This window comes from Mus caroli, chromosome 17 (assembly GCF_900094665.2).
Source record: "Mus caroli chromosome 17, CAROLI_EIJ_v1.1, whole genome shotgun sequence".
NCBI classification, from domain to species: domain Eukaryota; kingdom Metazoa; phylum Chordata; class Mammalia; order Rodentia; family Muridae; genus Mus; species Mus caroli.
In genome coordinates this window covers 66,719,991-66,731,627 of record NC_034586.1, presented here as the reverse complement: position 1 = coordinate 66,731,627, position 11,637 = coordinate 66,719,991, and the positions used below count along the sequence as shown (strand labels likewise).

The 11,637-nt window shown below is 46.3% G+C and overlaps 1 protein-coding gene across 16 annotated transcripts in view; it reads right to left on the bottom strand.

Moving 5' to 3' along the window:
- Dlgap1 (DLG associated protein 1) overlaps positions 1–11,637 on the bottom strand; it is an 826,285-nt gene that overhangs the window by 52,844 nt on the left and 761,804 nt on the right. For 12 of the 16 annotated variants that reach the window (XM_021186022.1, XM_021186023.2, XM_029471241.1 and 9 more), the window contains 2 exons: positions 6,901–7,271; positions 2,308–2,399 (listed from right to left, as the gene is read on the bottom strand). In XM_021186022.1, the coding sequence (XP_021041681.1) occupies positions 2,308–2,399; positions 6,901–7,271 (463 nt within the window). The remainder of the gene's footprint in view (positions 1–2,307; positions 2,400–6,900; positions 7,272–11,637) is intronic. The other 4 variants (XM_021186024.1, XM_029471242.1, XM_021186032.2 and 1 more) reach the window with 1 other exon arrangement.

The following is an 11,637-nucleotide window of genomic DNA, read 5'->3' as shown; positions in this document are numbered from 1 at the left end:
GAACTCACTTTGTAGACCAGGCTGGCCTCGAACTCAGAAATCCGCCTGCCTCTGCCTCCCGAGTGCTGGGATTAAAGGCGTGCGCCACCACGCCCAGCTCAGCTCTGCTTTCTTACAACTTTAATTCTTACAGTTTCTCTACATGGCAGGTACTTACTATACTGGCAGAAGTGACAAAGCATCTTCCTTGCCAGTAATTATGCAGAGGTTTGCTCCCACATCCCTTGGATTGTCTTATCCTCTTGGTGACCCTGTCTCCTGGACTGTAATTTTATGGGGATTCCTCAAGTTATTTCTCTCTCTTACTTGGGATGAGATGGCTAAGCGGGGTGGGGTAAGGTAGGGAGCTGGGCATATCCTTTCCCCCACACTTGAAAATTGAGGAGGGAAGAGGAGAATATTTCTTCCCCAGGCAGGATGAAATGGCAGGATGCACATGATACTGTTTCTGCTGAGTTTGGGCCTAGTTTTAAAATGATTCAGGGGGCTAGAGAGATGCCTTAGCAGTTAGGGGCATTGACTGCTCTTCCGGAGAACCTGAGTTCAATTCCCAGCAACCACATGGTGGCTCACAATCATCTGTAATGAGATCTGACGCCCTCTTCTGGTGTGTCTGAAGAGAGCAACAGTGTACTCATATACATGAAATAAATAAATCTTTTTTTTTTTTTTAAATGGTTCCCTTTCCTTTGCTGATCACAGTACAGGACCAGGAGAGTTCCTGCAGTAACATTTATCAAGTATGGCACTCTAAGCTCCCGCTGGACAGTTTTGTCTGAGGTGCCAGAGATTTGGGGACAGTGTGGGCTTGTCTTCCCTTCCACGGTCCTGATAGTTTGTATCTGGGTTCTGTCTTGTGTTCTTTAGTCTGGAGTGTGTGTGGTGGGGAGCAGGGGGCAGGGTCATGACTTCACTTCATTAATAGATGTGGGACATGCTTTTTTTGGCTTGTTCAGATTTGTATCTATTAGAAGGGTACAGTGGTGACTTCCCAGGTCCTGAAATGCAGGAAATCCTGGAAAACCCCCTTTATGCTAAGGAAGCCAAGCACACAGACGTGCAGGGATCTGGCCAGGGTCCCTTAGGCTAGCACTAGGCAGGGGTTAGATACATGGGGTGAAATAAGGCATATAGCTCTGTTGTTAAAGATTGATTTTTTTTTAATGGTGTGTGTGTGTGTGAGTGAGAGAGAGAGAGAGAGATGCGCACACACCTGGAACTAGTTCTGTAGACCAGACTAACCTCAGGCTCACAGAGACCCTCCCTCATTTTGTTGAATCTATAATCAGGATATCGGGAGTCCATAGGATTATAGAATCTCATTCATAAAATGAAAAATATTGCCACCAGATATCTGTTACAGCACTGGGATTCTGGGATATTATGGAGTTCTAAATTTCCTGCTCCTGGGTACTAAGATTCTGCAGTAAGTTCACTTTAAACATCAGTGTAAAAATGGGCCCTGTGTACTTAAAAATTTTTATCTATAAGTACACTATAGCTGTCTTCAGACATTCCAGAAATGAGAGTCAGACCTTGTTACAGATGGTTGTGAGCCACCATATGGTTGCTGGGATTTGAACTCATGACCTTCAAAAGAGCAGTTGGTGCTCTTACCCACTGAGCCATCTCACCAGCCCCACTTAAAAACCTTTTAACATTTACTTATTGTATGTGTGTGCATGTGTACTCCCAAGCACATACACACACACAGACACGCACAATTTAAAAAAATAACACAAGTTGGGCATGGTAGTGCACACCTTTAGCCCAGTACTGGGCAGGGAGAGGCAGTCTGAGGCCAGCTTGGTTTAAAGTTCTAGGTCAGCCAGCCTACTTAGTATAGCATTCTTGTCTTGACAGCAACAAAACAATACTATTAGTACTGCCAATGAAGTTAAAGATAAAAATGGCTACAAAGTTTCTCATGAAGTTCCTTGGCAGTTCCCCTTTTGCATCCAGGGTTTGTGTGAAGGGTAGGACAGTTCAGCTACTGTTGGCTCAAAAGGTATTTGGCTCTCCAGGATTTGAGCACAGGGCAGGGAGTGGGGGATGGTAGGGGTGGGGCTGGGGGAACACCTAGCATTGACTGATGTTTCTAAACACTCCCAAGCATAGTGGCAAGGCCAGTGAGCTTGCAGGCTTGTCACAGGATGAATACTGTACGGCCCTTTGCCACTCAGACGGGAGCAGAGCCACAGATGAGTGCAGCTGCCATGCCACGTATTTACACGGGAAGATACTGTGCCACCCTCCTACCGCCCAGACAGGAAGTGCTGCCGCCTCCAGCCTCCACCTCGGACTTACCACTTATCTTCTTCTACTTGCACTCCCACGGACTGGAACTTATTGGACGTCTTACTCTCTGCCATTTTCTCCGGCTCTTCGGCATCGTCCACCTGAAGGAATCATCAAGGAAACAGAGTTGTTTCCATTGTCTCACGGGAGAAGCAGACAGGCTTTCACCTCTGGGATATGATGGGACTGTTTGGTGACTTACAACCTCTTTGATCCACATTTGTGCATCTGATAGCAGCGATTACTACATTCTTTTTATTATTTTTTGTTGTTGTTTTTTCTCGAGACAGGGTTTCTCTGTATAGCCCTGACTGTCCTGGAACTCACTTTGTAGACCAGGCTGGCCTCGAACTAAGAAATCCGCCTGCCTCTGCCTCCCGAGTGCTGGGATTAAAGGCATGCTCCACCTCACCCAGCTGCGATTACTACATTCTTCTCGGATTCATCTAATATTTCCTAGGAAATGTTTTAATGTGTATGTGTGTTTACCTGAGCGTGTGTGTATATATATATATATATGCACACCACATGTGTGCAAATACCTGGCGGGGCCAGAAGAGGGCAACAGATCCCCTGAAGCTGGAGTTCCAGGCAGTTGTGGGCCACTATGCTGGTGCTGAACCTTGGTCCTCTCTCAAAGCAGAAGTTAAGTGCCCTAACCACCGAGACATCTCTCTAGCCCCTGACTCTGCTGGCTTTAATAAAACACAGTTTTATTTACTTCCAAAGATGACAAATGTCTGTGATTCCTCCACAGATTTATAAGCATAGTTGTTCCTCGGTCTCCACAGGAACGGGTTCTCGGATCACCATAGATCTCCACATTCAAGAAAGCTCAACTTCTTACATGAGATGGCATTGTGCCTACCTGTTACTACATCCATCCTCCCTTGTACATGACCGCCTCTAGAGCATTTCCAATTAATAGTATTTATACAATATGCAGAGTTGAGTACTGTACAGTTAAGAAAATAGTGAACTAAAACTGTACAAGTTCAATACAGACACACTTTTCTTTTTTTTTTTGGTTTTAGTTTTGGGTTTTTAAGACAGGATTTCACCATGTAGCCTTGGATGTCCTGGAACTTGTTCTGTAGACTAGGCTGGCCTCGAACTCAGAGACTGCCTCCTGCATTCTGAGATTAAAGGCATATACCAACGCACCCAGTCAGATGCACTTTTCTAAAGATTCATACTTTTATTTTTTTTTTTCGAGACAGGGTTTCTCTGTGTAGCTCTGGCTGTCCTGGAACTCACTCTGTAGATCAGGCTGGCCTCGAACTCAGAAATCTGCCTGCCCCTGCCTCCCAAGTGCTGGGATTAAAGGCACTACCACTGCCTGGCTCATATTTGTTTATGTGATTCTGTGTGTACATGCCACATGTACGGGGCTACTTGTGGAACCAGGAGATTACCATCCACTGCAGCTTGTGTTTGAGACAGCTGTGAGTGCTGGGAACCAAACTCAGTTCCTCTGGAAGACGAACGGGTTCTCTTAACTGAGCGACCTCTCCTACCCCAAGGAGGTACATTTTAAAATAATTACATTTAAAAATAATTTTGGGTCGGGTGGTGGTGGCACATGCTTTTAGTCCCAGCACTTGCGAAGCAGAGGCAGGTGGGTTTCTGAGTTCGAGGCCAGCCTGGTCTACAGAGTGAGTTCCAGGACAGCTGGGACTGCACAGAGCAACCCTGTCTCGAAAAACTAATAATAATAATAATTTTGGAGCTGTGGTTGATTGAGTCTGTATATACCAAACATATTGATGGGTAACTATATGTAATTTCTTATGAGTGTATTCTATTAAGGAGAATGCCACAAACAAATGTGCTCTTGGAGGTTCTAAATTATCAGTGAAGATGCAAAAGGGGAAATGGAGATATGCCGCAGCTGTCAGGTGGCTTGCCTAGCACTCAAGTAGCCCTGGGCTGCATCCCCAGCACCACAGAAACCGAGGGTGGTGGTGCACCAGAGTAATCCCAGCGCTCAGGAGCCAGACGCAGGTAGATCTTTGTGAGTTCAAGGCCAGCCTGGTCTACAGAATAAGTTCTAGGACAGCCAGGGGATACACAGAGAAACCAACCCTGTCTAAAAAAGGAGAGAAAAAAAAATGGGCTGTTGAGGTGGTTCTATCAATAAACCCTTGCTCCTAAGCCTGATCATGGATGGGGGTTCAATCCCTAGAACCCACATGCTGGAAAGAGAACCAACTCCTATAGTTTGTCCTCTGATTTGTACAAGCAAGCCATGGCATAAATAAGCCCACATGCATACACACGCACACACACACGAGAATATTGTAAGGTACATGCTAACACCAGGGAAAAAATAAGGATTAAGTTAAATATATATTTGCTAGAATATTGACAAAATATCAGTGTGGAGAGATATTAAGTGCATTGATTTCCCTCAAAAAGAGAACTAAATTGAATATTGATCATAACTGGTCAGGGAGTATTCTCATTATACATCTATAAGTTTTGGGGGGCTAGAGAGATAGCGCTGAGGTTAGGAACATTCACTGCTCTTGCTGAGTATAAAGTACAGTCTCTAGTACGTGGTGGCTCACATCTGCCTTTAACTCCAGTTCCAAGGCAGGCTCCTGCATGAACATGGTACCCAGATATGCATTCAGGTCCAGTCGCATACACACACACAGAGAATATGTAAATAAAACCTAAACCATGTTTTGAGTTTTAGATGACGAAGATGCATTAGCTATTGAAAATGACATAAAATAAAGACGTTTGAAAAAGAATGAAGTAGCCTGGTGTGGTGGCACACACCTTTAATCCCAGCACTTGGGAGGCAGAGGCAGGTGGACTTCTGAGTTCGAGGCCAACCTGGTCTACAGAGTGAGTTCCAGGACAGCCAGGGCTACACAGAGAAACCCTGTCTTGAAAAAAAAAAAAAAAATTAAAAGAAAAAGAAAAAAAAGAAAAGAATGAAGTAAATCTTGAGGAAACGAAGCAAGCTACCACCCCATGGAGCTAACTCAGTGTCAGATAGAAAGGCAGATACTATAATCACCATGGCGAAAGTGTGTAACCTAAACTTTCCCACGGTAACCATGGTGACACGCATGGTTGAGAGGCACTGAGAACATTCAGCGACCACAAACAACCTTGGTAGAACTGACCCGAATCCCAAAGAGAGACCTGTGTCCATCCCGACTGCCTAAATCTGTGGCACCGGGGAGGGTGGGGTGCCTGCCACAGAGCTCCTGTGTCTCAGAGGATAACGTTCAGGAGTTGTGTGACTCCTACACTGGGTTTTGGACTCAAACCCAGGTGACCAGGCTGTACAGCAAGGGCCTTTTTCTCTCTGAGCCATCTTACAGGCCTGGAATTTTGAACTTTAAAAAATGCTAGCGGGGCGTGGTGGCGCATGCCTTTAATCCCAGCACTCNGGAGGCAGAGGCAGGCGGATTTCTGAGTTCGAGGCCAGCCTGGTCTACAGAATGAGTTCCAGGACAGCCAGGGGAAACCCTGTCTCGAAAAACCAAAAAAAAAAAAAAAAAAAAAAATGCTATACTTGGCTGAGCGGTGGTGGTGCACGCCTTTGATCCCAGCACTTCGGAGGCAGAGGCAGGCAGATTTCTGAGTTCGAGGACAGCCTGGTCTACAGAGTGAGTTCCAGGACAGCCAGGGCTACACAGAGAAACCCTGTCTCGAAAAAACAAAAAAAACAAAAAACAAATGCTATTCTTGGGTGAGCAAAATGACTCATTGAGAAAAGGCATCCGGCCAAGTCTATCAAGCTGAATTCAATCCTGGTTCTTACACAGTAAAGGAGAGAATACTTTCTTGATAGTACTCTCCTGACCTGTATGCACAGCGCACAAGCTCCTCCCACTTCTCTGCCGCAAGCTCCTTCTCCCCGCTTGCGAACAATGAAAAATCCGCTGGGCGTGGTGGCCCACGCCTTTAATCCCAGCACTCGGGAGGCAGAGGAACGCGGATTTCTGAGTTCTCTGAGTTCGAGGTCAGCCTGGTCTACAAAGTGAGTTCCAGGACAGCCAGGGCTACACAGAGAAACCATGTCCCCCCCGCCCCCCCCCAAAAAAAAAACAGCAACTGTGCTTAGCCACAGCCATAGCTCCTGACCTCTGTTTGAGAATCAAAATGTACATAAGACACGTAAGGGTACTTTGATATACATACAAAGTAATGGCAGATATAATTTTGTTTTTTCTTTCCTTTTCTTTCTTTTTTTTTTTTTTTGTATTTTGATTCATTTTAAGAAAGGCATATGTAGTCCAAACTGTCCTAAGATGGCCTTGAACTCTCAACCCTCCTTTCTTTATTTGTTTTGCCAGAACCTTGCTATGTTACTCAGGCTGGCTTTGGACTCACAGAGCTTTTTGCCTATGCTGGGAGTTAAAGGTCTCTCTCTCTCTGCTACTACAACTGGCCTCAATTTGCAACTTTTGTTGCCTCAGGCAGGTTTTTGAGTGCTGAGATGACAGGCATGTACCACCTGCCCCAGCTCTCCATCCCCAGTGGCAAAATGACTTCCTGGAAACACACACACACACACACATACACACGAAGAGGCACACTTCTCAGTGGGTTCTATTTCAAGGTACAGGAAGCAGTTACCTGTATCCCAATAGATAGACATCGGTTTTTCTTAAAGTCTTTCTTCCTATCCTCGGTGGTGACAGTGGCTATGGTGGTGGTGGTGGTGACAGCAGCTGCATTGCTGCCCATATGTTGACTTGCCGGGCCGTGAATCTGGGCGTTTGCAGCCTCGATGGCAGCCGTGAGAGCCTTCATACTGTCCAGACTTTCGGTGGAGTTGCTGAGGCCAGACTGGCTGATCATGTCTCCGCGCTGGCCTTGCCCGTCCATGTAGGCATCCTGCGCAGACTCTGTGCTACTCTGGGCTGTGATAGAAATGAAAGGTTTCGTGGTAGTTCTGGGTGGGACTGGAGGTGGTGTCTTCTTATATGTTGTAATGCAAGATGACACTGGAAGACAGTGAAAGCAAAGACTGTGATTTCTGCATACCGTCAGGGACAGCCATTGGGAGATCAGGGCACACAAAACATTCTGACATTGAACATGACAACAAGGCCATGGGGGGGGGGGGGGGGGGCCATAGCCGTACCACCTATGGGGTAAACACACCCACAGCAGTGAGGAGGAGAGATTGGAGGACACCCACCCCTGAAACGGAAGCTATAAGTCATTGTGAACTAGATAGGACTAGTCACCTGCAGAAACTGTCTTGGGTAGCAAGGGAGGAACTGAGGAGAAGTTTTGCCTTGCCAGGAATACAGCCAAAGCCAAACAAAGCAGCTTGTTGGGGGATGGTTTGGGGGATGGTGAGCATGTGTGGTCTGAGAGCATCCTGACATGCTTGGGCCACATCAGCCTCCCAATACCTCTATTTTATCCTCTATGGTGTCTGTCAGCCTCTCGAGACCTCTCTCTTCATTCTCTATGGTTTCTGTTTCCTACCTATCTGCCCTTCTTTCTTTGTGCTCCCCGCCCCGCCCCCCCTTTTGTTATTTTGTATAGGTGAACACTGTATAAACCTTTATTCACAAACTTTGCAGAGCACCACCACTCACTAAGAGGACCCCCAACCACCACACAAACTACACACTCATTTATAGATCCGCCTCTGAGCATGTTTGGTCTCTATGATGCCACACCTTGAAGGGACACCCTAAGCCTTCAAGACACATCACCAAGGCAAATGTCTGAATGTATTTCCCTCCGAGGGTGCCATTCCTTCAGGTCCTTTCCGAAGCTACAACCCCTGTATGCACATCTGGTTGCAGTTTTCAGCAACTGGAAAAACTGCAGCCACTTCCCAGCTTCCCATGTAGGGAGCACAGTTTGGAAAACGGAAGATAAAAAGCATCTCCAAGTAGGACCAGATCTTCTGCCCGTGAAGAGCAAGCCCATTGCAGTGGTCTGAAATTGGTCCCCACCGATTCGATTCTGCCCTCTCTTTCCACACCTTCTCCAGGCACACATGGCCTGGAGGGTCAAGGCCCTGTGGGTCAAGGCCCTGTGGGTCAAGCAAACCCACACACAACTCTAACTTGGGTCCTAGCTGCCACTTGGACCATCTCAATAAAGCACTCACTTCCGTTTTGCTTTTTTTTTCTTTCCAATTTTTTTATTAGGTATTTTCTTCATTTACATTACAAATGCTATCCCGAAATTCCCTTATCCCCTCCCCGCCCCCTTGCCCATCCTTCTTTAAAGGTCACCAAGGAAATATCCTATGATGAAGCAGAAACAAGAGGGCCCTATTCTGCTGCCCTGTTCTCTGCTGCCTTGTGATTTAGCGTAATTCCCATGACCATAAGAGAAAGAATCACAGAGATGTTGGCACTGTCCTTCCCACGGAGTGCCTGAGAACCAAAGGAAGAAATCCTGCATTGTCATGTTACAATATGGGCTGGAGAGATGGCTCAGTGGTTAAGAGCACCAACTGCTCTTCCTGAAGGTCCTGAGTTCAAATCCCAGCAACCACATGATGGATGGCTCCCAAATATCCACAATATGACTCTCTGTTCTGGAGTGTCTGAAGACAGCTACAGTGTACTTATATATATATATATGATAAATAAAAAATTTTTTTAAAGTCATGTTACAATCTCACATGCTCAGGAAGACAGGGTGAATATGTAATAGGATGAGGTCACCTTAGTTATGTAGTCTGATGATCGGCAAATACTACATGAAATCTTCCATATATATGTACTGCCAGGGTTAGGGTTTACAGTGACTGATAAGCAATTGAGTTCACCCCCCCCCCCGCCCCTTGCTTCTGCCGTCAGACTAGCTCAGAGTAAGCGCCTACCCAGACTCAGATTCAATCCCCTGGCTCATGCATCTGGATAAGTCATGGAAACTGGAGTGGACTGGTAAGTTGCGTCCTATACTTTTAACCCCTGCGTTGCTGTCTCTTGTCTCCCAGACAGAGGTAAAGTGGTAGCCCTGTTTGTGATGCTGCTGTCTCAGTCACTGTTTGAAGACCCAAAAAGATTAGAGAAGGGAGGGCCGTGATTAGGATGTCCACTCCCACCTGAACATAATGATGTCAGACCGGGACATGACTTCTAAGACAAGTCTTTTTTTTTTTTTTTATTTTTATTATATATAAGTACACTGTAGCTGTCCTCAGACACTCCAGAAGAGGGAGTCAGATCTCATTAAGGATGGTTGTGAGCCACCATGTGGTTGCTGGGATTTGAACTTCAGACCTTCGGAAGAGCAGTCGGGTGCTCTTACCCACTGAGCCATCTCACCAGCCCCAAGACAAGTCTTTATGATGTGAAGTCATTATTTCGCTCAAAACCTATTCTCAGGGGATTTATCCCACTTACTTTCCAAAGAAACTACATGGTGCACCCCAGCACACAGGCAGTGTGCACTCCAGCATATAATGTGTACCCCAGCACACAGTGTGGACCCCAGCATACAGTGTGGACCCCAGCATACAGTGTGGACCACAGCACACTGTGCATCCCAGCATACAGTGTGGAACCCAGCACACCGTGTGGACCCCAGCATACAGTGTGGAACCCAGCATACAGTGTGCACCCCAGAATACAGTGTGCACCCCGGCAAGATTTGAACTCTTCATCCTTCTGCTCCAATGTGCTGGTAGTACTGGAGTGGACTCCCATACTTAACTCAAAGTTGTCAAAATATTATTTATTTACTTATTTTTATTTATATGAGTACACTGTAGCTGTCTTCAGACACACCAGTAGAGTGTGCATCGGATCCCATTACAGATGGCTGTGAGTCACTGAAAAGGTCAGCTTTGCAACTTTGGAAGGTGATGAAACACTCGCCCCTCTAGTAGGGAGAGGCTAATTAACATTTCTCAGACCACTGGGCAGGATCTGACCTGAGGGTGGGGACACATTCTGCAGGATGCAGGACGGACCCTTGCCCACCTTCGGACAAGGCAAATCCTTTGTCACCAATCAGTTTAAAGGGTACACCGCTCCGCCAATCATATTGTGTCTAGTTGCATCACTCGCTGCCTGGGTGATGGTAAGACTCCAGTACACTGGAACAATAAATTCCTCTTGCTTTTTGCATCGATCTCAACTCTACGTGGTTTACTCTGGGGGGTCCCTGATAAGCTAAGGCTCCCTGGAGTCTTACACCACTATGTGGTTGCTAGGAATTGAACTCAGGACCTCTGCGAGAGCAGTCAGTGCTCTTAACCTCTGAGCCATCTCTCCAGCCCAACTGTCTACTTTCTCAATGAAAGACAGTGCTGGTGTGGCAAGCCTCAGGGAACTCTGGGGTGTGGGTGGAGTGGTGGTGGTGGTGGTGGTGGTGGGTGGGTGGGTCAGGAGAAGGCTTTCTGGAAGTTCAAGTAGACTCTGCCCACTTTGGTCATCCTCTGTCAGCTCCTAAGCACAGATGTTAGGTGGTCACTGAACACACAGGCAAGCAGGGGCAGGGACCACCTTCTTGTTGGTTTCTTTGTACCCACTTAAGATTTATTTTAAATTATGTGAAGAAGTGTGTGCTTGAGCTAGTTTGTGCAGGTGCCTGAGAGGGACTTTTATTGGTGTTGTTTCTGTGGTATTAGATCTTTGAACCCAGGGCCACAAGCTTGCTAACCTACAGTTTTGCCCCTGAGTCCCAGGCTGTTACCAGACTGAACTTGTATAAAAGAGTTATTAATCAAGCCCAGACTCATTCACCCTAAAACCACGTGGTGGAGAGAAAGAACCAGATCTTGCAAGTGGTACTCTGATCTTCCAGTGCACACCAGATCGCGCATATGAGATCACACAAGTGCATACAAAACAAATGAGAGAAATTAAAAGAACAAGACCTGCATGAGTCTGAGAGAGGGCTCGATCGTAAACACACCAGCTGCCAAGCTTCACAGCCTGAGTCAATCCCCAGATACCCACATGGCAGAAGGTGACAACCGACTCTCAAAAGTTGTCCTCTGGCTTCCACATGCACATCGTGGCATGCATATGTCCATACACATACAAAATAAGTAGATGCAATTTTAATTAACAACAGCAACACCAAAAACATCAGGCTTAGTGGTTAATCCTGACACTAGAGTGGCAGGCAGATTTCTGTGAGCTTGATGCCTACATGGTGTGTGTGTGTGTGTGTGTGTAATATTATAAATAAACAAACAAAACAAATCTGTAAGATGTGTAGTCACACATTGTTCATACACAGAACAGAAGGACATTATTCTTCTGTAGTGAAGACTCATTTCCTGGGAAGGCGCACAAGCACAGATCAGTCAATTTTCTTTCTTTCTTTTAAAAGATTTATTTAAATTTATGCATAAGATTTTTGCCCCCCCCCCCCCCCCCC